General features: G+C 30.0%; 1 protein-coding gene across 1 annotated transcript; it reads left to right on the forward strand.

Annotated features, from left to right (window-relative positions):
- Positions 1–17,719: 17,719 nt before the first annotated feature.
- On the forward strand, positions 17,720–22,703 carry LOC111636898 (zinc finger protein Noc-like). Its single transcript, XM_023382285.1, has 2 exons — positions 17,720–17,940; positions 21,147–22,703. The coding sequence occupies exons 1-2, from the start codon at positions 17,881–17,883 to the stop codon at positions 22,491–22,493; spliced, it is 1,407 nt and encodes a 468-aa protein (XP_023238053.1). The 5' UTR covers positions 17,720–17,880; the 3' UTR covers positions 22,494–22,703.
- Positions 22,704–24,755: the final 2,052 nt, after the last annotated feature.

Below are 24,755 nucleotides of genomic sequence, written 5' to 3' on the forward strand. Positions count from 1 at the left end.
TTGTCAAGATAAATATTATATGATATTTGTCTTTAAATATTAAATTAAAAAAAGAAATAAAATGTTTTCATTTTTTTTTTACATTAGTTTAGACGTTCTACACACTTAATTTAATACAGTAGTTGTTTAAATGATTTAAACGTGTATAACTTTATAAAAAATGTTATAAACTTTTTATATATTCTATTTTAATCACGTCACACTATTTATACGTAAAGGTTAATAACGTAACGACTTTAATTGTATAGTGTTTTTTTTTTCAGTAGGCGTGTTATTTTTTTACTGTTTTTATAACGTAGTTTAATATTATAATATGTGATATTTATAGTCATTTATTATATAATGTGGTAAAATGATTGACCCTCACACGCTTTGCTATAATTTGCAGTGATTATTGATGACATTGCTATGGCTTTAGGCGGCTTTCTTAATGATGTTTTTATTACTACAGTTTTGTAACGGTGTTGATATTTACACAGCTTCTGACTTAATATTGAAACAATTTTTGACATTGACACTACTTTTTTTACGCTTCTTAATTTTATGACAATTTACTTTAGAACAATTCTTTTATTGTCTTCTGTTATACGAAAGTTTTAAATTATTATTTGTTTTAATGCCGTTTACTTCTATCCATTCAGAATTTATAACAATCGTCTATTAGTTGAGGTATTTTTTTTCTTTCATTTAATAGCTTAGTTTATGTTTATATCAAAGTTAAAATTACTATTCAGTAGTAAAGAATATATAATTATCAACACAGAATTAATGTACGTTATACACAATAACAAAGAAAACAATGTATAAAATTATACATTATAAATCCCCACTGTTATCGGTCCATCCGCTGTCTTTCCTTAATCTCGAGAACAGAGTTAGATAAGTGAAATTAGGGAAAAGATATAGAAAACTCAAGGGTATGAGGCTCAGATTAAGTATATACAAACTTCCGACATAAACCGGACGTTAGGTTATTTCGATTCAAAAATTTATTCCAGAAAGGTGTTAGATAGACGACCCGCATGGCTCTATTGTTAAAGGAAAAGTATGATTTACAGGGGCAAGCCACTTACTAATTTGAGGTGGAAAGCATATATTTTAAATTAAATAAACGATGTCACAATCTTAATTTATATTTACACACCTCCCACATTAATTTACTACATTTTAATATATTTTTTTTGTTATTCTCTTAACATTATTGATAAAAATATCAAGTAATGCAAATAATACTTTCCATTATTTACATTACTTGTTATTCATTTAACTTCTAAATATATAAATATTTTATTTAATTAGTAATTTATTTAAACATTAAATTATCTTATTACATTTATATATTTTAATTTTAACCTAGATTTTAAACGATTTACAATTCAGCATAAACTGGGAGATGTATTTAAAGTACTCATAAAAATTTATTGAATATATTTTTATGGAACTTTTATTCTATTAAATTATGCTGGGAGGTGTAAAAATGGAATAATATCCATACTTTTCAATATAAAATTGTATTACAACTAACAATATTTTCATCATTCCAATGTTTTAAACAACTAAAATAAAGGAAGAAACAATTATTTCCTCCCTCTTTCTTTAGCTTTTAAGAGTTATATCCCGACTCTCTTTTTTTGGGGAGGGGGATTTAACACAAAAAGTGATATTTAATTTATTTATATCGCTTATATACAGTCGACTCCCTATAACAGTGTTGATTTTTCCGTTTTATATGAATTCCATGTTGTACGAGTCACTTAGATTTTACAAATATGTGTGCCGGGCTCTGAACGGCTCATTATTTGTAAAATCTAAGTGACTCGTACAACATGGAATTCATATAAAACGGAAAAATCAACAGTGTTATTGGGGGTCAACTGTAAGCTAATATTACTGTGAAGAAACGTCACAATATTAATTATTTAACACTATTTCTCTTATATAAAAGTAGCTTTTGATAATATTTGTATTCATTAAACGCAAATATACAGGATAATCCTAAAAGTAATATGACAGTTCTACTAAAATATAAAATCTTTAACTGCTTTATCAATTCTGGGTTACACTATATTATTTACTATTGGGGTCGTGTTGTAATCCGTACAATGATCACGCAATTTTATATTTTTAGATATCATTTATTCATTTTTTGGAATAAAATAAATAAGTTCAGATGCAAATAATATTTTTTATGAATTTATTTATTTTATTATAATAAGTTTGAAAATTTTACTCGTGTCGCCATCTGTACTTCGCTTTTTAAATTACAAATATAATTTATTTTATTATTTATTTTTATATATTAAATATAATTTTTTTAGTAATAATCTTTTGATTTAAAATATTTTAAATATTTTTTTTTTAGTATAAAAAGTTTTTTCTTGCAAATTGTTCATTATTATCACTCCATCCATTATTAACACGTTAAACATGAACAGAATAATAACAATATCTTATGTATTAACAGCAAAGTTATGAATATAAATGACTTATTATCTTTATTATTTTAATTTACATTTAAAAAAATGAATATAATAATTTATTTTCATTTGTATAATAAAGTATAATTGACATTAATAATTAATTATTTATAATATTAAAGAGGGGTGGAAAAAAAACGCCTTAAAAAGTCCGAATTAATGTTGAAAAAAATTAATTTAAAACTTTTAAAAGAGATTAACTCTAATTTATAAGGTTTAAATGACACATTTTGCATATTTTGACACATTTATAATACCAAAATAGGGCTACTCGAATGAATTTAGAAAGAGAGTATTCAAGTACACAGCTGCATCAGGGATTATGAACTAAATTTAACAATGAAGTTAAGGAAGAAGCATAATATAGAAGAGCTAAGATGAAATTTGACGCTCCACTTCCTTCTTTACTCCGGATATATTGCAATGCTTCAGCTCCTTTTCAATCTAAAGTGGGTTTCATAAGGACCAGATGAGGGAGGCCCTATACGTGTTATATAGAGACTGGCTGTTTCGTCTTTCAGAAAAAAAAAAATGGTTGTAACTTCTGTATAACCTTATAAATAAAAAATTTTGTGTTAAAAATTTCAATATCAATCGTGTGTCGAATCGAATCGATTCGTATATAACTGACAAATTTCGTGTCAATTTGTCGTGAACTTCGATTCTGTAAACCTGTTGAAGTGGTTTATTTTTGACTTTCAAAACTGCTTTTGGGTATGGAAAATGAATTGAACAGGTCCGGTGGAAGGAAAGAATCTTCCACAAAAAATAAATAAATAAATAAAATTGATTTTTGAAAGAAGAATCGTGAAGGAAATACATGAAGGAATCAATCATGGCGGAAATATAAAGTATTTGGTTTGTCAATTTTGAATTTAAATTAACCAATAGGAAACGTTTTTGTGTATCTATCATTTTTTTTTAAACTTTCAAATACTATAATCAAGTCAAAATAAGATGAATTTATATATTTTATTATTATTATTATTTTTTTAGATAAGAAAATTTTTTAACGCAGAGTGGTAAAAATTCTCTGTAGACTGGTACTGATCTGCCGGACGAGCAGTTGAGAAATGCTGCTCTGGACTATCATGGTTCCTTGGATCACTATTAGAGTTGACCATCTGTCATATGTAATGACACTCCAGATCATCACACCTGCTGTGGAGGCAGTGTGCCTCTCCAAAGTGTAGGCAGGATTGAGGCATTCACCATGGGCCTCCAGACACAAACATGGCCCCAAACTGAATCTGGATTTGTCTCTGTAGACAACCTGGTTCCATTTCATTGTGGTCCAATCCTGTTGGGAGTGACATCATTCCAAATGGAGGCAATAGTGGGTGGCTGTCAATGACAGCACATGTTATGGCTGCTATAATACCAAATGTTCCTCATCTAGGCACCTCAAAATGTTATGGACAGACCTAAGTCTGTAATGATGGTACCACCTGTGTCTGGATATGGACAAGGATATGGTCTGCTGTGTGCATGCTTGTTGGAGGATCAGGTAGTCTTCTCAGGTAGTGGTCTGCCGAGAGTGTCCTGAGCCTGGATGTCGTGTGTGCAAGCTCTCTCTTATCCACTGGTACCAACACCTCACAGTATTGTCAGAATGGCCTAGGTAGCAAGCTGTTCAGTGAGATGCCCATCCAGCTTCTCTCAACCTGATGATCCTTTCCCTCTCAAACTCAGTTAGTTGTTTATACGGTTTTTGATTGCAATGTAAAGGTGTCTCTATTGATACAGCATCTCTCTGCAACAAGTAAACTACAGACAGGATGCTTTTGTGTACTCCCTGCTGGCATTATGTGATGAACCATCATGCTATAACTCTAATCATTTCCATATCTGTTTGAGACATGCCACATTTTCAAATTTTGCAATGATATGGCAATTCCTTCTTGATGTGCTAATTTTTATGGCAATGAGTGTACATATGTTATGGGCCAAGTGATTAATAGGGCATTATTTATAATGCTCGACCATTATGAATAATGACTAAAATGGCCATGTAGCTTGATAAATATTGGTTAATTTATTAAATTGACCAGACATTATGAATAAAGCTACATTCCCTTTGTGCAATTTGATTNGATAAAATATAAAATTAATATTAACATTTTTTTTAAATATTTATAACACGAAAAAATAAACTGTTTAAAAATTAATTTTTAATTAAATTCTTGTTTCTATATTATTATAAATTTATTTTGTTATATGTATATTAAATAAATCATTAATGGAAATATTTATATATTATCATTAACTGTCGCCATCTGTTAACGAAATTTTGAACTTTTTATACGAGTTTAATTTTAATAATATTTCATATTTAATTTTAAAAAATAAGATTAATTATTAAATTTGTAATATTGTTATGAATAAAATATTTTAAATATATATATATATATATATATATAATTTTAAAAACATGTAACTGTTATTCTTAATACAGCTACTCTATTGACTAACCTTGATATAAATTATAAAAAATTAATAATTGTAGATCAATATTGCTATAAAAAGTACTATATTTATGCTTTGTAATTAATAATATTGCTATTTAATGAAGTATTTTCCTAATGTAATGATAGTTTTTAACATAAAATAGATGAGAATGAATAGAAACATTATATAGATTCATTAGAAAAATACAAGGATCTTTAAAGCATGTGACATTTTTCACTTTACTTAATTAATTCTAATTTCTTCATTTAGGACATACTACATTAATATTACTTAATTTTTAATACGATAATTTATATAGGAAGTAGTATATTAGCAAATTGGATGCTTATTAAGCTAATTTAAAAGAAAAAGCTTAATTAAACATAATTTCTAGTTAAAAAATATTTTAAATATATAAATATAAATATATTACTGACAGTTTATTTAATATATTTACAACATTTTCTTAATAATATTATTATTTTTTAAGGAGTAATAACCTCGAAAATACCGCCGAGTGTTAACGCTTAAATAAACGGTTTTAAAGATAATATAAATATATTTTATAAAATAACAATTCCTACAAATCACTGAAAAACATAAATAATTCAATAGAAATAACTAGGAAAAATATTTATAACTAACTAACTTATTAAAATGTCTGTCGACGAACTCTCTTACTTAATAACAAAATAAATGAAGTTAAACTTCGATCAGGATTGTTTAAATTCTGTGAAGTACATTTTCTTAGTATTAGTATCAAAATAAATCAGTTAAAGAATAAATAAATAATAGAAAATACTTAATTCTAACTTGTCTTATAAACTCAAACTCCTGCTGAGATTCTGATGTATACCTTTTGGTCAGATGTCATTCACGACTTGAAACAGGTAGATATATAAATTGTGGGATGTTCTGCTGTCAAAATAACGACATACATCTGAAACATATCTCAATTGGTTTAAAAAAAAAATACAGTAATAATAACAATAATAAAATTATCCCCATCTTGTACTTGAGACAATAAAAAAAAAACATCCCCCTCCCCTTGCTATGCTGTGAAGACTTCTTTACAGTAGACGTGTTTCTATATTTATATTATCCAATATTATTCACGTTTACACTAACTTTAGTAATAATATATTATAGATTACATATTATCGTTTTCATAATTTTAACACAGATAAGATATATTTAATTGCTAAGATTTACGATCGTTATATAATTTATGATTGGAGAAATAATAATTATTTACACTAAATCATAAAGAGATATTTGTAATTTATATATTTATATTTATTTATTTAATGAAATTTTGTTAATTATTAATAAAATTTTAAAAAATAATTATCATTAAAATGACAATTTTATGAAAATATCTTTCTCATACTTTAGTCACGTTTTAAGCATAATGAGGCATAAAATGAAATATGAACTAGTGTGTCTGTGTACTTAATAAATCAGTGTGCTATCTTTTATAACTTGAAGGATAATTATAATGTGCCATGATAAGTAGACTATAAATGGAATATATATCAGGTAATACATCCTTTAATGAAACATTTTCCTCTTTTTTTTATTTAAAAGTAAGATGATGGATTCGGTAATTACCGGTTGTACCTTTTAGATGCGACAAAATTAAGGAAGTCAACATTAAAATCGAACGTATCCGGACATCTATTCAGCTTTGATATAGCTATATATATATATATATACTATATATAGCATCCGAGTATTATTGACAAATTTGGTATTAAACTATATACGCTACAAGGCATTATCACTATGTATGAGGTATTGTAAAATGTACAGGTGATTTATTCTATTAATGTAGTCTATCATATTATTCTTAGTATAGAGAATATGTAATTCTGAATATTGAATTGTTTAATATATTTCAAATTATGTTAAATCGATTATTGTTGTTAATCTATATACATTAATTTTGTGCGAATTTAAATAGTAAAATTACGTGTATTAATTGTTTTAAAAAAAAAGGCAAAAGGGATAAAATTACGATTATTTATTCTTTCTAAACTTAAATTTACTCGTATATTAAACCTAAATGTTTCATAAAATTGGGAGAAAAAAATGAAATTTATCTCGTTCATTGTGCTTAAAATATTTTATGTTATTATTAGTGTTTCATACTTTAATCGTGCTTGGAGGCAATAAACAAAATTGTATCCAGTTATTGGAAATTTAATTCGATGTTTAAACATCATAAATCATACCCGATTGTCAAAGCTAATTATAGCATCCAACAATTATTAATTTAAATAATGGCAAAAAGCAGATATTTACGATGGCATCTCTGTATAATGAGAGATATCGCCCTCCCCTGTTGAATCCTCGGGGTTCAATAGATAATGAATGCCCGAAAAAAATACTTTTTTTTGTATATATATATTTATGGCGACAACCATAACTTAGTGAACAATGGTCCCGGCTAGCTAAATAGGTTTTAGCTGTCCACTTGCCCCTATTTATGAGGTTATTAGGAGATTGTATGTCCCCAAGATCTGTTGTTGATCCGAAAGAACTTGCTTTCCTTTTTTTTTTTTTTTGTTAGTTAAAGGGGCTCTAGATTGTCTGTTAGTGGCTGATGTTTCCGATTAAGTTGTCTCCGACTAAAGTTTTACTGTAAAATCCTGTTTTCTCTACTCATATTCTCATAGTTCAATACGTTCTATTGAGTTGCAGAAATGGCCATGTTCAGAATTTATATACGACGTTGTATATAGAAAAAAATTGCACATAAATCTGCAAACTAGCCAAGCAAAACACGATAGGGAAACTTTCACATTGCCCTATATGCCCCTAACAACGGCGGTCAGGTAATAAATGACCAGTGACTGTTGCTATTGTCTCCCATTGACGGCCTGTCTGAAGCTTAATTTACTGGTGGCACATTGAGGTCTTTTCAATGGCTGGTCTACCTCCTACTGCGAGAAAGCCTCACACCTCACTACATCGATGTGATGTGTATGGGATAGAAGAGATTTATGGCTTCTCACTTCCTTTGCACAACGAATAGGTCTTATGGTATAGTGACTGTGCCCCTCCTCGTAGAGGTAAAGTTTGCTACGCTGAAAATGTATGCTGTTCTTTATCTTCTTACGTTTCTCCATACATCTAGCGTGGAATAAGCTTTTCTGATAATCTTTCACAGATTTGGACGATTAATTTCTTTGTTGAAGTGATGAAGGATGGGGATACTTTTGAAGGGCACTCAATGGTGCGGGTTTTTTTCATGTCTCACAGAATTCAACTCATATGTTATCAATATTATGTGAATTTCGGTGTGAACTTTTTCAGTAAACACAAAATTCAAAATCCTAAACAAAGTTTCCTTGACAATAAGTACTTATTACTCGTTCGAAATTTCCATAGCATGTAAATTAGGTCATAACTCATTTCAAATCAACCTTTTGTCAATCTGTAACCGTTATTTCTTCTCCTTTTTAATATATATCTATCCTTTTAAAGTGTTGAATTCCTTTTAGCTTAAGCGATCTGGGAAATAAAATTTGCTTTTAGGTTGGTTCTGTCATGTGAACAAATCTTTGCCTCTCCGTTGCACTTCAATGGATCCTCTCACTTAAATTATGCTGGCATTTCTCACAGGTGACCTCCTAAAATCCTGTCTACTTCTTCATTCTTTATTATTATTCCAGCTACAAGTTGGATCCTATTATTCATTATATTCGCTCCACATCCGCAGGTGCGGATAACTTAAAGAAAAACTCTCATATCTTCCATTAATGTTAGTGAAAAAGGTAGCTTTGAATACTCTCGGAAATCCTACAAAAATAACCGAAAAAATTAATCATTAAATTAATTAATTAAAACATCTCTCGGTATTCAGAATAATTAACAAAATAGGTCTACTATTTCTACTTTAATTTAAACACAGAGAAAGAAGAAAAATCGTTCCACTTTTCAACAAAAATTCTGTAAACAATAATAAAATTAGGGAAAATTTATATAGATTAAATGTGAATAACATTAGAAAAAATGTCAGTATCGATCGAAATCACCACTTAAATTGGGGAAATTTTTAAATAAATAAAGACAATTCGAACCAATACAATTAAATAATTCCTATAAACTATTTACTCGTAGATAAATAGCATTAAATTTACGAAAAGTACTCTCTCTTTTTTTTTTAACATTAAATAAACTTACAAAAATAACATAAAAATTTATTATATCTTAAAAGAAAATAAAGAATTTAATTTAAAATCTTAAACATATATATATATATATAGACCTATATAACATATAATATAGCGAAATGATTTATATAAGACATAAATCAAAAGAAACTTCCGTCAGAGGTGACATCAAAAATACATAGAATATTCTCAAATATTTTAAATTCTTTTGAATTTTGTATTCTCATCACGTATAAAGTTTATTATTCTACATCAAAGCATATATTTTCTTTATGTAAAATAAATTTATTGCTAAAATATTTGAATGTTAATGAATTTTTTTAAACTTTACTTTAAGATATTTTCTATTACATTTAGGAAATAATTAAAATAAATGTATATTTAATTGAATTATACCTTTATAAATAACACAATTTAAAGTATTGTATGTAATTTAAAATAATAATAATTACTTTTTTTTAAGTTAAATTTTAACGTATTCGTTCTTAAACTTCTAACACAGAAAAAAAAAAAAAAAAGAAATTTCGACAAGTAAGGATGACACAAAGGTCACATCTGGGGATGCTCTTCCCTTTTCTATCTGCAGGGTAATTTCATTTCGTTCACCACGTCAGATTTGCCTATGGACGAGGCCTGCATGCAAGATGACCTGGAGGCCCCCACTCCGTCAAATCGATTCCACTCACTCAATGCATGTCCGTCACTTTCACTTGACTGAGATTTTTGCTTGTCGCAAGAACCTCTTTTGTCACGTTCTATCCTGCCATTATTTCCATATCTGTCCATCTTTTCAGATAGACAGGACTAGCAGATATAGATTTGAACACTTTCGGATAGACTCTACGGATATTTCAAACGTCAAGAAAGAGAGGAAAAAAAGAAAAAAAAAAAACCTCTTCTTAAGTGAACTGATAAAAAAAAAAAACATTTTTAAATAATGATAATTAAAGATATAATCTTCTTTAACATATTAAACACATTAATAATATATAACCATTTATTTTTCGGGGAGGAAAGAAGAAGATTGCATTTTGATGCTGCTTTATACTTTTGAAGCTTTAATAACAGGAAAATAGGAAATAATTACGTTTTTTATGATGCATTTTTGTAAGGGAAATTAAATGAAAACGAAATTTTAAAATGTCAATTTTATTACCTTAAAACAAACAAAAAATAGCTATTAAAATAACAAGATTTCTACATAGTTTCTTACAATCATCAATTAGAAAAGTAGATTTAATATAATTACTTTGACAATTTATATTTATTATTTCTAACTGTATTATAAAAATATTCACATATTTTTACTTTAAAAAAAAAACTGTCTTTCAATACATTGAATATATATATTTTTTTAAATAATAGCATGCGCTTGCATTTTATTGCTGAACAAAAATAAACTAGATCTATAAATAATCTAGATTTATGCTTATAATGAAATTTTTTTTTATATATATAAGAAATGTATAGACTCATATTATATATCTTAATATTAAAATATATATATATATATAGACTGGTGNTATCCCTTTTCACTTATTTGCTAAAGGCAGAGTGAAGGATAAGAAAGCAATTTAGAGTACACATGGATAAAAAGAAAATACATAACGATACAATGTAATGAGATGATAAACAATTTAACAGTAAAAATATAAATAAAATTTCTATAATTTAAACTTAAATGAATAAAATATAAGATATTTTAATAAACAATTTAAAGGTATGTTAAATCAATAAATACAGGATGTGGAAAAGTGTTAATAAAAAAATCTTTCTGTTAATAAGAATAAAATAATAATAATAATATTTATAAGTGAAATTGTAAAATATACTACCGAAAAATATTACTTCCATTAAATTATATAAACAACTTCGTTAATTTAAAAAAAAAAATCTAGTAAAGAGTATAAATATCTTTTTAAAAATTAATGACACTAATTTAAAATATTTAACCATAAACGGATGAATTTATCTGGAGAAAATCAAGCATAAATTTATCTAAGAATATACGGCAATTACGGATATTAAGGATCCACTTATCTTCCATCCAATCAATATAAGGTTTGTTTAACAATAAAGCTCTTATCGCTGTAGATTGTAAGGCAATTGATAAGTCGTCGGAATAAATCACATTTGATCACACAGATAAAGTAAATTTATGTTTAATAAATTAACCTTCTAGCATTTTTTTCCCCCTTCCATACTTCCAACCGACTTCTGTATATTTGCTAGATAGCTGGCTACTAAACTCTTGTTTTTTTTTTTCCTCTCTCTCTCTTAGATTTATAAAAGGGAAAGAAAAATATTTAACTTAAGTTTACCCGTTAGACATGTTAATTTTATATTAGACGAAATGATTTCGATAGAGTTAATACGTCGTCAGACGTGGTGAGAAGTCGAGAGCCCCAGCCGACAACCCACCCCTGTAGTTTAACAGGTTTTCGGCTGTCGGTGGCGGCGGTTTTAGACTCAGGGGGAGATGATTTACTGCCGTCCACTTAGGATCTTGACAACTGCTGATAACGACAAGACAAATAAATAGGCCTAGCAGTGATGGCACTCCCCCCATCTCATCGTTATTCAGCATGTAATGCTATCTGACATGTCTATCGAAACAAGCAGGACACAACTCACTCGTTTCGTAAAGGCTAACCCGCCCAAATTTAGCTCAAACGATATCCCCGGAAGTTAACTTCAAAGGGATAATTTTCGACAGGTTTCTTCTATTTATCTGGATAATTCTAACACTATTTTTTTTATTTTATTTTATTATTATTTTTTTTAACTCACTCAGAAAACTACTTGTACGATTGGTAAGATATCTAAAGATGTAATCTTGTTTTCTTCTGTATAGACTTTTATAGTTGGATAGGAGATTCTTGTCATGAAGCCAAAATGTCACCGAGCCAAAATATTGCCATTATGAATTGGTTTTAGTACCGACTCAGAAACTATCACAAAAAAAATGATAAATGAATCACTCATCATTTTTATGAAGAGATTATGGAATTACTCTAACATCTATCAATGTTAAAATTCATTTATTATCATCTTATTTAGTTTCATTAAAAAATAAATAATAATAATAATAATTATTATTACAGTAAAATTTTAAAATATAAATAAGGAAAGATGCTGCTGTTTGTCTAGTATTTGGCTTTAATAGAGTAAAGAAAAAGAAAGGAAGAAGGAAGGAAGAAAAAAAAAGAATCAACAGGATAAAACTGATGAAGGAGGATCGATGATTGATGATGGTTGGAATTATTGATGAGAAATATTAAAATCACATAATAAAAAGAGACTTCTAGTCATTAATGTTCAGTAAGATGCTGTTAATTCTCTAGAGATCGTGATTATTGAGATTGATAGATAGGGCGGAGATAAATCGAAAGAAGGAACAGGATCCCTTCTCCATAATTTACCTTCATAGCAGACTCCCTAATAACGATTTAGGATAGAATATTTAAGTTATAAATCCTCTTCTCTCTCTCTCTTTTTTTTCTTTCTAACTCGTGACATTTTACAGTTGTTGGGTTTATTTATCGTAAATTACATTAGTTTGGGTATTAGAAGTGGAATAAAAATTCCATTTTGATTAAATTGATGCTGACTTGTTCATGGCATGACTCCTCACATCACTTTTCATCAAGAATGAGTCATGAAATTCAACTATTTAAAATGCGTGCTTAGTTTTTTTATGCCAGGACATCAATAATTATCGGTGAATAAATTTATTTTTTTTTTATTTATTTATTTAAATATACTCAAATAATTCTGTACATGATTTTGGTATTGTCATTAGCTGTAAAATGAAAATTTCAAGCGACTAAAAATACTTTAAGATCTTTAGCACCGAATTTGATCCATTAAAAATGTAGATCTAGCCAGCTAATGCTTTTCTGAAGCACGAAAATGATGTTCATGATTATTCATGAGCTTCTGTATGATTTTAACTGGAACATTTACCCTTTGCCAACAATAGTTATTATTTTATTTTTATGTTGTGGTTAAATGTTTGATTGTTAAATGTAAAGAAAAGAAAAGAAAAAAAAAACAACAGAGCACCGAAAAATATCATTAAATAAACGAAATGTTTAAAATTTAAAATAAATAATAATAATAATAAAAAATAATTCAGAATGGAATTAATGAAGTCATCAAACAATAAAATGTAATTTAATTATGATACAAGCTATCAAATTTAAATAATGAAAATTAAATTTTTCTATTTTCAGATCTGATCATCGGATTCTAAAGAAAATTTGATTTTTTTAAGCTCGAAATTAAAAATTTATTTATTACCTTAACAATACTTTTTCTTTTTTTATTTTAAAAGAAAAATTCTAAGAGGCTTATTTAAGTTTTCGAAGAATTATATCTGTTAATATCGAAAGGATGTTACAGTACATGAAGCTTATAAATATCCGGTCCTTTACTTGATAGATTTATCTGTCATTGGTAGACACCAGATACTGTAGTTTGTGAATGTTTCTATAGCAAACAATCTACTTCATGACTCTTTTTTTTTTCTTGTTTATGATCTCCAACGGCTGTATAATATTGATGTTATGGATCTTTTCTTTTGCAGATGATGCGAAATTCTATCTTCTAATTTTTATATATCGCCATATAAGTTTGTTGATTTTGAATAACTTAAGCTTAAAATAACTATTTGTTTAACCGAATTTTTAATATACAAATTCTCAACTGATATACAGTTTTTGTTCGTTTCGAGAATTGTTTTAAAATGCACGATTTTGATGATTAATGATTATGTTTAACAATAACTTTCTAATTGTTTGGCCTTTTGTATGCAACAGTAGAGTAGTTATGGCTTATAAATGTTTAAAAGATAAGGAAGGAAACAATACAAAGTAGAGATTAAGAAAGGGTGGTTTATCCCTTTTCACTTATTTGCTAAAGGCAGAGTGAAGGATAAGAAAGCAATTTAGAGTACACATGGATAAAAAGAAAATACATAACGATACAATGTAATGAGATGATAAACAATTTAACAGTAAAAATATAAATAAAATTTCTATAATTTAAACTTAAATGAATAAAATATAAGATATTTTAATAAACAATTTAAAGGTATGTTAAATCAATAAATACAGGATGTGGAAAAGTGTTAATAAAAAAATCTTTCTGTTAATAAGAATAAAATAATAATAATAATATTTATAAGTGAAATTGTAAAATATACTACCGAAAAATATTACTTCCATTAAATTATATAAACAACTTCGTTAATTTAAAAAAAAAAATCTAGTAAAGAGTATAAATATCTTTTTAAAAATTAATGACACTAATTTAAAATATTTAACCATAAACGGATGAATTTATCTGGAGAAAATCAAGCATAAATTTATCTAAGAATATACGGCAATTACGGATATTAAGGATCCACTTATCTTCCATCCAATCAATATAAGGTTTGTTTAACAATAAAGCTCTTATCGCTGTAGATTGTAAGGCAATTGATAAGTCGTCGGAATAAATCACATTTGATCACACAGATAAAGTAAATTTATGTTTAATAAATTAACCTTCTAGCATTTTTTTCCCCCTTCCATACTTCCAACCGACTTCTGTATATTTGCTAGATAGCTGGCTACTAAACTCTTGTTTTTTTTTTTCCTCTCTCTCTCTTAGATTTATAAAAGGGAAAGAAAAATATTTAACTTAAGTTTACCCGTTAGACATGTTAATTTTATATTAGACGAAATGATTTCGATAGAGTTAATACGTCGTCAGACGTGGTGAGAAGTCGAGAGCCCCAGCCGACAACCCACCCCTGTAGTTTAACAGGTTTTCGGCTGTCGGTGGCGGCGGTTTTAGACTCAGGGGGAGATGATTTACTGCCGTCCACTTAGGATCTTGACAACTGCTGATAACGACAAGACAAATAAATAGGCCTAGCAGTGATGGCACTCCCCCCATCTCATCGTTATTCAGCATGTAATGCTATCTGACATGTCTATCGAAACAAGCAGGACACAACTCACTCGTTTCGTAAAGGCTAACCCGCCCAAATTTAGCTCAAACGATATCCCCGGAAGTTAACTTCAAAGGGATAATTTTCGACAGGTTTCTTCTATTTATCTGGATAATTCTAACACTATTTTTTTATTTTATTTTATTTTATTATTATTATTATTATTATTATTTTTTTTTTTTTTTTTAAAGTTTTCTTAGAAGGTCGGTAGGAACGTCTACTTAGAAGTTTGCAGACAGTATAATTCATAGAGGCCCCGTAAAGGCCCCTGAGGCCAACTCACCCGGACGTCTTATTAACCGTAGATCGTATAATAATGTAACCCTTGTCCGAGTCATCAATCACTTCAGCAAAAGTCTACCCAGTCATCAGCATCTTAACCAAGAATCCGGTGAAGCGATAACCGGAAGTGGCTTACCAGAGTGCCTTTCCGGATAATCAGGAAGTTAGAAAGTGAATTTTCCGGAATTATACTGACATTACAGACTTAACAATAGAATTTCGTCATTGATGAGTCACCGGAATTGTTTCGTAGTCGACCACAACCGAGAAGAAGTTAACTTATTTATGTAAGTACCAACAATCATCATTGTCATTAGGAAAGGAAAAAAAAAAAACTGCTAGTAAAAGATTTTTCTCTTCGTAACATAGTCTTTATCTTCTTGCTTTCTATACTTGCTTGCTATACTAAAAGTAATAAATATATTTTTATTTTATTATTCTTTTTTTTCCCACTCTTTCAAACGTATCAAGGACTGGAAAAAATATATATGCTAATTTATGTATATAAGATTAATTATAATTTTTAATTTTATTTGTTTAACTTTTAAAAAAAAAATGCTGTTGAGTGACGTTATTAATATATGTTATTGATTCCAACTGCATTTTCTTTTATTATTAATAAGACTGGTTTTACTTTTTTTTAATACATTAATTTTNAAACTTTCGGCACCCTGTCCGTCCTCCATGTAATAACAACATTAACTGTCATTAAGAGAATTAAAGTAACGATACACATTAAACCGCTCTACGACTCCATTTTACGATTTTAATCAGTTTGTACAAGTTATTGCAGTATACAAGGACGAAAAGGGCGAAACCAGTGTATAAAATGGAGCAAATAATGTCAGTAAAATCTTTAACATACTATATATGGTTATAATTGCGCTTCACTTACCGGAAAAGCGTTATAGACTCATACCAAGCGGGTTTTTACGATCCGTATTTTAATTGCCGGACCCGGTTCTAGTGACAATTTGTTGCTAAGGCAACCATACGGTCAAATATCGTGACACAAGGTTGTCAGAATACACCTGGCCTCACTTTAGGGTACGCTAATTGCATACTGTCAACATAGAACTTGTCATAAACACAGAAAAGGCGTCGATGATTTATAACTAATGACACAGGTGTGCCACACGTTACGTGTAAGTAAATTAAGGTAAGGCAAAACTTCCTGGTGAAAAAGGGGCAATTTCGGAAAGATCAACTTAACCTTTCAACTATGTCGACAAAACTCGAAAAGGAAAAAAAAAATAACATTTTCAAGCATGTATTGCCGGTTCAAATTTATTTCTTTTTTTTTTCTTCTCGAATAAATTATAATTCTAGATTATATCTAGAGAATTTTAAATAAAAAAAGAAAAGACTAGAAAAATTTTATATTGTGTAATATCCGTTTTGAAGTTTATCGCTTTCATAAATTAAATATATTTATATATAGATATATTTATTTTGATTATTAAATGAAAAGAAATATGTATTTCTGCTGTATTACATCCATTGTAATTCAAGTCAATTCGGCCATTTGACCCGAGATTATAATGAATGCGACAGTATCATTAAAATATATTGAATATTCCACTCTAGTCATTGCTAATAAATTATTTCTACTTTGTCTGACTATGAATATTTTACCAGTCATGTCATCCGATATACTAAATGCAGACATAAAGATGTTTATATGCAATAAAGTTTTTTATATTTTTTAAATACAATCGAAGTTAATAAATAATTTATGACTTTATGAAATGATTATTTTATTATTTTAATTTTTTTTTTTAAATATAAAACTAAGGCGTTGAAATAATCACTCAAGAGATTTATTTGTATCTAGATCGCAGTAACCCTTTGCTCCTCAAATTAGCCACCTCTATTGTCCCAACTTTCCTATCTTTTTTTTTTTTTTTTTGAAGTCTCCCGCTCTACTCAATTCGTCATTAGCCTTTGCCTAGGGCCAATCTGCAAACCCCGAACGCCGACAACTTTTGAGAGCCCGACCAAAGGGGACGAGAGTGAGGGGGAGCGAGAACCCAGATCGAGATTAGTAAGCCGTTTCCTGCGGTCTTCAATTTGAACTATTCATCCATGTCACACGGTGGGGCCTTGACAACAAAAGCTGACATAAATCAACTGTGATTGGCACTTGTGACAGCCGCTTGATGGATCGCCTTGTAGCCTGCGACGCCTGGCATCTTGCCAAGTCATTAGCTACCCTCCGCTCTCATAGGCCCGTTTGCTCAACCGCCGTTCCGTGACGTCACAGACAGCCGTGACGTCACACGGCCAATAACAGGCATGTTGGCGGAGGAAATCCCTCAGCTATTGGACAACATCTGGCTACTGGCGCCCTCGTCTTGTGTTGATGGTTTCGTTAAGTCACCAGTCGGCTCAGTGCCTAGCGAGACTTCGGTGAGGAAGTATAGATGTTGTGTGTGTTGTCTTATCACTGAACCATACGGATTACTTGCAACGTAAAACCAGTGTTTGGACGTGCAGGATGTTAACATCTAACAATCAATATTTGAGGCCAGATTATCTATCACCCTTACCAACTACTGTAAGTAACATTTTGAACGTTATTAACACTTTATTCGTATCTTTGGAAAAATGTAAATAAAACGCAGAATTTCCATTCCGAGTTTTGTTTCGTCCAAATTACGTGGCCATTTTTATATTCTTTTATATTATAAATTATATTCTTACATTCGTAGAGTATTATCTCCATAAATGTAGATTTTTAAGATAGTTTTATCGACTGATGTAATAAAGCGATTTATTGGGCAGCTTGATAGAAACCAAGTTAAAGAGACATCATAACACACACACACACACACACACACACACACACACACACATACATACACAGTAGTAGCGCCTCTTCGTGTCGGAATTTCGTACTAACCGCCTGTTTTTACAATTTAAAAAAAAAAAAAAAAAAAAAAAACTTTCGGCACCCTGTCCGTCCTCCATGTAATAACAACATTAACTGTCATTAAGAGAATTAAAGTAACGATACACATTAAACCGCTCTACGACTCCATTTTACGATTTTAATCAGTTTGTACAAGTTATTGCAGTATACAAGGACGAAAAGGGCGAAACCAGTGTATAAAATGGAGCAAATAATGTCAGTAAAATCTTTAACATACTATATATGGTTATAATTGCGCTTCACTTACCGGAAAAGCGTTATAGACTCATACCAAGCGGGTTTTTACGATCCGTATTTTAATTGCCGGACCCGGTTCTAGTGACAATTTGTTGCTAAGGCAACCATACGGTCAAATATCGTGACACAAGGTTGTCAGAATACACCTGGCCTCACTTTAGGGTACGCTAATTGCATACTGTCAACATAGAACTTGTCATAAACACAGAAAAGGCGTCGATGATTTATAACTAATGACACAGGTGTGCCACACGTTACGTGTAAGTAAATTAAGGTAAGGCAAAACTTCCTGGTGAAAAAGGGGCAATTTCGGAAAGATCAACTTAACCTTTCAACTATGTCGACAAAACTCGAAAAGGAAAAAAAAAATAACATTTTCAAGCATGTATTGCCGGTTCAAATTTATTTCTTTTTTTTTTCTTCTCGAATAAATTATAATTCTAGATTATATCTAGAGAATTTTAAATAAAAAAAGAAAAGACTAGAAAAATTTTATATTGTGTAATATCCGTTTTGAAGTTTATCGCTTTCATAAATTAAATATATTTATATATACCCGCTTGGTCTGTGATTTTATTTATTTACATCGAGTAACCATTAATTATATTGATTAGTTTTTAATATATTACAATAATATTTATTTCCATAAAATAATATATAAAACTGGGTTGTTTTTTTTTTCCTTATTTTTCTCCATTTTATTTAACTTATTTTTATTTTATTTTTTTCCTTTAATTTATTTTTATTTTAAAATATATCGAACGAAGAGAGAAAATATTATAATATTTATTTAGTATTTTATATAAATTTTAAAAGGTGTTTAAACACAGTTCTTGTGTGATATATATACGGTAAAAATCTTTTTATTTCTGTTTATATTGCACACAAATCGTAGGCACACAATCAACGGTTTGTAACGATCTGCTTCGTGTAAGTTACAGTACATTCGCTGATCGTATTTGCTATTTTAATCACCGTAATCTTTCTCTTTCCATACGTTCGTATAAACTAGGAACGAGTTATATGTATTATTTTATAACAAAAATATTATCATCATAAGAATTTATTAGTAGAATGCCGCAACCACATGTAAAAAAATATATAAAAAATGACAGTCTACTATTCTAGATTTAACTCTTATCTTTAATATTTGGATATTGTAAAAAGTTGAAGAAGGAAGGAAAAAAAAAAGAATATTCGTAATTACAGATTTAAATTTTTCTGGCGAAGTATAAAATTACCATTTTTATGTAATCATCTTTAAGCCATAAAGCATGAAATGGGATTACACCCAAGTCGGTTTATACCAAAAGCGGTTCTGGTCCAGTTTTTATGGCTTTTCAAGACCAATGATTAATTTTCTATGTAGGCCTGTATATGTTCACTAATCCCACGAAATCCTGCTTGGTTGCCGTATGTCACAGCCTAAATATCTGGAAAATTTTGAGGTAGGCAGGGACATAAGTTCATTTTTAACGGTTATATATCATTTTTTTTAATTATCTTTATAACTTTTATTATTTTTAACTCTTTACTTTCAAAGCCAATTGTAATAGATTTTTTTTTTAAAAAAATTTACATTCATCTGCCAACCCATCGTACTTTATTTATATATACGTATATAACATTTTTAACGTATCGCTGTTATGTTAAATTATAAAAATGTAACTTGTAATCGTTCCAGCTATAAGTACGATATTATTTTTGGCCGCATTTTGTATAAACCTTGGATCAATTTGGCCAGTTTTCAATAGGTCAGGTCCCTGACACTATTCGAATACAATGCCAACATTTTAACAAATTCGTATAGATTCGTGGCAGTTTTCTTGGCTCTACACATACGTATATAATAGACGAATGTCGATAATTAATTGGGAAAAGAATACCGTTTAAAATGTTTTGTAAAAGAAAATATATCAAAAACACACATCTAGTACTTTTTTAGTAGGTAAAATAAGAGATAAGCAACTGAATAGGTCAACATTAACTGATGACTAATCAGTTAACATCTAGACCTTGTCAGTTGGCGGTTACAAATGTGGTCTGTTTCTCGGCAAGATATCACTCCTATATAATTAAAGTGCCACACATTGCGTGTTCCATGTCATTAGTTGTCAATCGGCACTTGATTGATGATACCAGTTCTCACGATATATCTTGGAATAAAATATTCTTCCTTGCTAATTTTCTTTATTATATCTTTGATATCATTAAAAATATTCATTATTTACTGGTTGGCATCTTTTCATAAATTTTATTTTGTTTTTCTTTGAATCTAAAACTTAAAACTTATATTGATTACTATTAGAAAAATTAATGATTTTTCTTTATATATAATTAATATGGTGTTTTTTTTTTTAAACATTTTAAGAAACTGATATTATCTCTTTGATTTATTTATGTTACGTAATTATACTGATAAAATTTAGGATACTGACTCTTATATAATTATATTATCATAGTTTATTGCATAAAATATCAAGTATAAATAACGTGTGTTATTAAAAAGAATTTATAAATTTTATTTACATTTTTTAAGTGAAGAAATTGTTATTTTTGTATAGTGGTTGATGATTAATATTTATATTTTTCAGCTGGATGCTAAAAAGAGTCCACTGGCCCTTCTAGCCCAAACATGCAGCAATATAGGAGCGGATAATCCGAATCATAAACCGTTAATACCGACTTTAGAAAAATCTAAAGACGCAGAGAAATCGAAAGAGAAATCAATGGAAGAGAAATCCTTCAAACCTTACGAATCTTCCAAAAAGGAAGAAAAAAATAGTGACAACGAAAGCAAAACACCAACATCCAAGTCAGGAACACCTGCTACAGGTAATACGACTCCTTCTGGTAATGGAAGTGTAGGTCCTTGTGGGAAGTCTACGCCTTCTTCAGACACACCGAAATCCGAATCGTCATCTTTACCAAATTCGTGTGGTTCCGGTTCTGCGAGTCAGAATACCCTAAGTGGATTAGGGTACGGTTCTTCTTTGGGACTCGATCTCGCCAGAGGAGATAGTTCTTCAACTAAAGACAGTCTTTCATTGACACATCTAGGACTCGGTGCATATAAAGGTCTAAACAATGCCATTAATCCTCTGGTCAATTGTGCTGGGTGTACACCGGTTGGAGGGCCCATCCCAGTCGATGCGGCGGCAACAGGACACACCTTCCCACCCAGCATCGCCACGCAAAGTGGAATGAGTCCTCTGAAGCCAAGCAGTTATTCTACACTTTCTCCATATGTTGGATATGCTCGAGTTAAAACAGCTGCCGGAGGAACCACCTTGGTTCCCGTCTGTCGAGATCCGTACTGTACCAATTGCCAATTCAGTCTGCAAAGTGCTCAATTGTCATCATGTCCTGGTGGATGCACTCAGTGTACCCACGACAGACTGGTAGCAGCACAACCAGGTCTACCTAGTCTCATGCCCAGTCTAGCTGGTTCGACTTCACCTGCTGGAGGTGGACCTGGTATGCCAGGTTTTAACTCTCAATTATATTCTCCATCTGTTCTGGCCAGGCCGAACGTCTGTAGCTGGATGGTGGGAGATACTTACTGCGGGAAGAGGTTTGCTACTTCTGAAGAGTTACTTCAACATTTGAGGACTCACACAAATCTATCAGCAGGAGACAGCGCCACAACTCTACCAGTCTTCTCACCAGCTCTCAGCGTATCTCCAGGCGGCCTGGCTGCTTGCCACCTTCATTATACTTCTGCACCATCTCTCACTACACCAGCAGGACTTCGTCGAACTTATCCTACGAGTTTAAGTCCGGTGACGGGCTTGTCGGCCAATAGGTACCACCCTTATAAACCATCTATACCAGCATTTCCTACAGCCCCTTTGCCATCTCTGCCACACCCCTCACTCGGAATGTATTATTCTCCTTATAGTCTTTACGGTCAGAGGTTAGGACCTCCTGTTCATCCTTAGCTCTTATCTTTAGAGCTGTAAATATAGTACATAGAAGACTACTTGTAACTGGATAATAGAAACAAAAACATCTATGTTTTTCAGCTGGAGCTAGAGAGAGAGAGAGGGAGAGAATTTTCGATGATTGTCGACGACGGTTCCCCTAGACCCGATGTATATAACTGTGGTATGTGAATAGTAAGTGTACAGTGACATGGCTCAATACATAGATATGTATAATATATGCCACAACGACTTTTCAAACAGAGGAGGACTGGATATTAGAAAAATTTCCCAATATATAAAAATGTACATAGGCATGCTTTGTACAGAAGGCTGGCCTCCTCATTTTTGGCAGTTAACCTCGCTCTTAAACTAAAACCTCTGACGACAGCTAAGATAGATATAAATATATATTTTTTGTTATATAAATAATTTTGAAAAGTTTGTTTTCTTCTAACAACATAGCTGTTTGAAATTCAATTTGCAGCACTTTCATGTTTTTGTTCCCCCATTCTGTTTATTTCTACTATATTTTCTTTCGATTTTTTTCCAGATAAAATTAATACTTCGACTGTGTCACTGTTTCTGAGAGTTCCATTACAGTGGAGGCAGTTTGTTACAATAAAATTGTATTTACACAGATAAAAGTTTTAATTTTCAATTATTTAATAAATTTAAATTTCATAAATTCAAAAAATATATATATATTCTTATTTTAATATTTATACAATAAACAAGCTTATTTACAAGCATACTTGCATGGGGATAAATTAAGAAAAGGTGGTTAAATTTAGTTAAAAGATGCTTTAAGTAAATATTTAACGTATAATATTTATTCTATAAAAAAAAATAAATCGGAAACTCTACACATTAGCATCTACATGTAAAATTTATTTTACTGTTTGCATATGCTAGCCACATGTGCTCTCGACTAAACTACCTTGGTGTTTGATTTGCTGTATGTTAACAGTAGTTTACAGTCAAACAGAATTATATTTGACTAAAAGAACAGATTGTACATAAATAGAAATGTTAAAAAAAACATCGTAATATAATTTATTAATATTAAATCATCTTTTTGTCATCAAATTCTTTCACGATGACCCAACACATCAAAACGAATTTGACGAGAGATCTAATCTATTTTTGATTGATTGAGTTATAAACATGTCACAACTTTATTTAACCTTTATGCGATAAAATTTAACCCTTTATAAACTTTTTTCAATCATTTATTTTTCTTAGTTCTTTCCGATACAAAAATAAGTCTTTCTCAAAACAATAAAAAATTAAAAAAAAACTACTTTATAAACCATACAAGATGGGTTCGAATCCCGTTCTAAAATTGGCTCCGTCTTCAATTTCTGACTCGGGTAAGCCGTAAATCTCTATATGTAGTAGCTAAACGTTGCACAACAGGGCAACAAACAGCATTACAACCTCATACCGGCATTTGACATGAATAATGCAGAACAACACTGATATTCCTGCATCTTTATATGTGTATATATATATATATATTTTTTTTTTTTCCTTGGAACTTCAGTTAGAATTCACGAAAAATAAACTCGCTTGTCTTTCATTCAACGTTATCCACTTAACTGCTATCAACTTTATTATGTCCTTTCTTTTTGATCTTCTGACTTTTGATCCCTGCTGTCTTCGGTCGTAAACATGGTAAGATTTTTATAGAACGTCGGCATTTTCTGATGTGTACTCACATAGATTAAAAGAAAACCGCAAACATAATTTATTATTATTATATATAATTTTTATAACTTATTAAACAATTCTGAATAAGAATTACTATTTATGAGAGAAGGGGGGGTATAATATATTCCCATTCTTTTTAAAATTATATATATATATATGATATGAGTCATAGACGTTCGTTTATTATAGAGGTAAGATGTTCGTGTTAGAAGATTTATCGCCTTTTGTCATCTGCACTGGACCCAGTTATGGCTGTAGTCAATACAAAACAGCTCTTCTAAGATGCTTTTCGCTATTTACGACTTCTGGATTATTTTGATCTCGGATGGTGTACTAAAAAAACGAAATTTACGACTTAGGACACTCAATGTGCATGCACTATTACCTCTTCTAATGTACCGAAGGTTCGTCGTTAATAACCCAAGAGGGGAGTTACACCAGATTCCTATTATATAAAGCCGGTTTTTGACTATGGTTCGGTCCACGCCGTAGACAATAGATGTCATAACTACTCTCACCCTTTACCTATTTGATAAGAGGATTACCATGACCTGTTACATAGAGGTC

The sequence above is a fragment of the Centruroides sculpturatus genome, unplaced genomic scaffold (assembly GCF_000671375.1).
Source record: "Centruroides sculpturatus isolate CEXI.00-Female unplaced genomic scaffold, Cexi_2.0 scaffold1079, whole genome shotgun sequence".
Lineage (NCBI taxonomy): Eukaryota > Metazoa > Arthropoda > Arachnida > Scorpiones > Buthidae > Centruroides > Centruroides sculpturatus.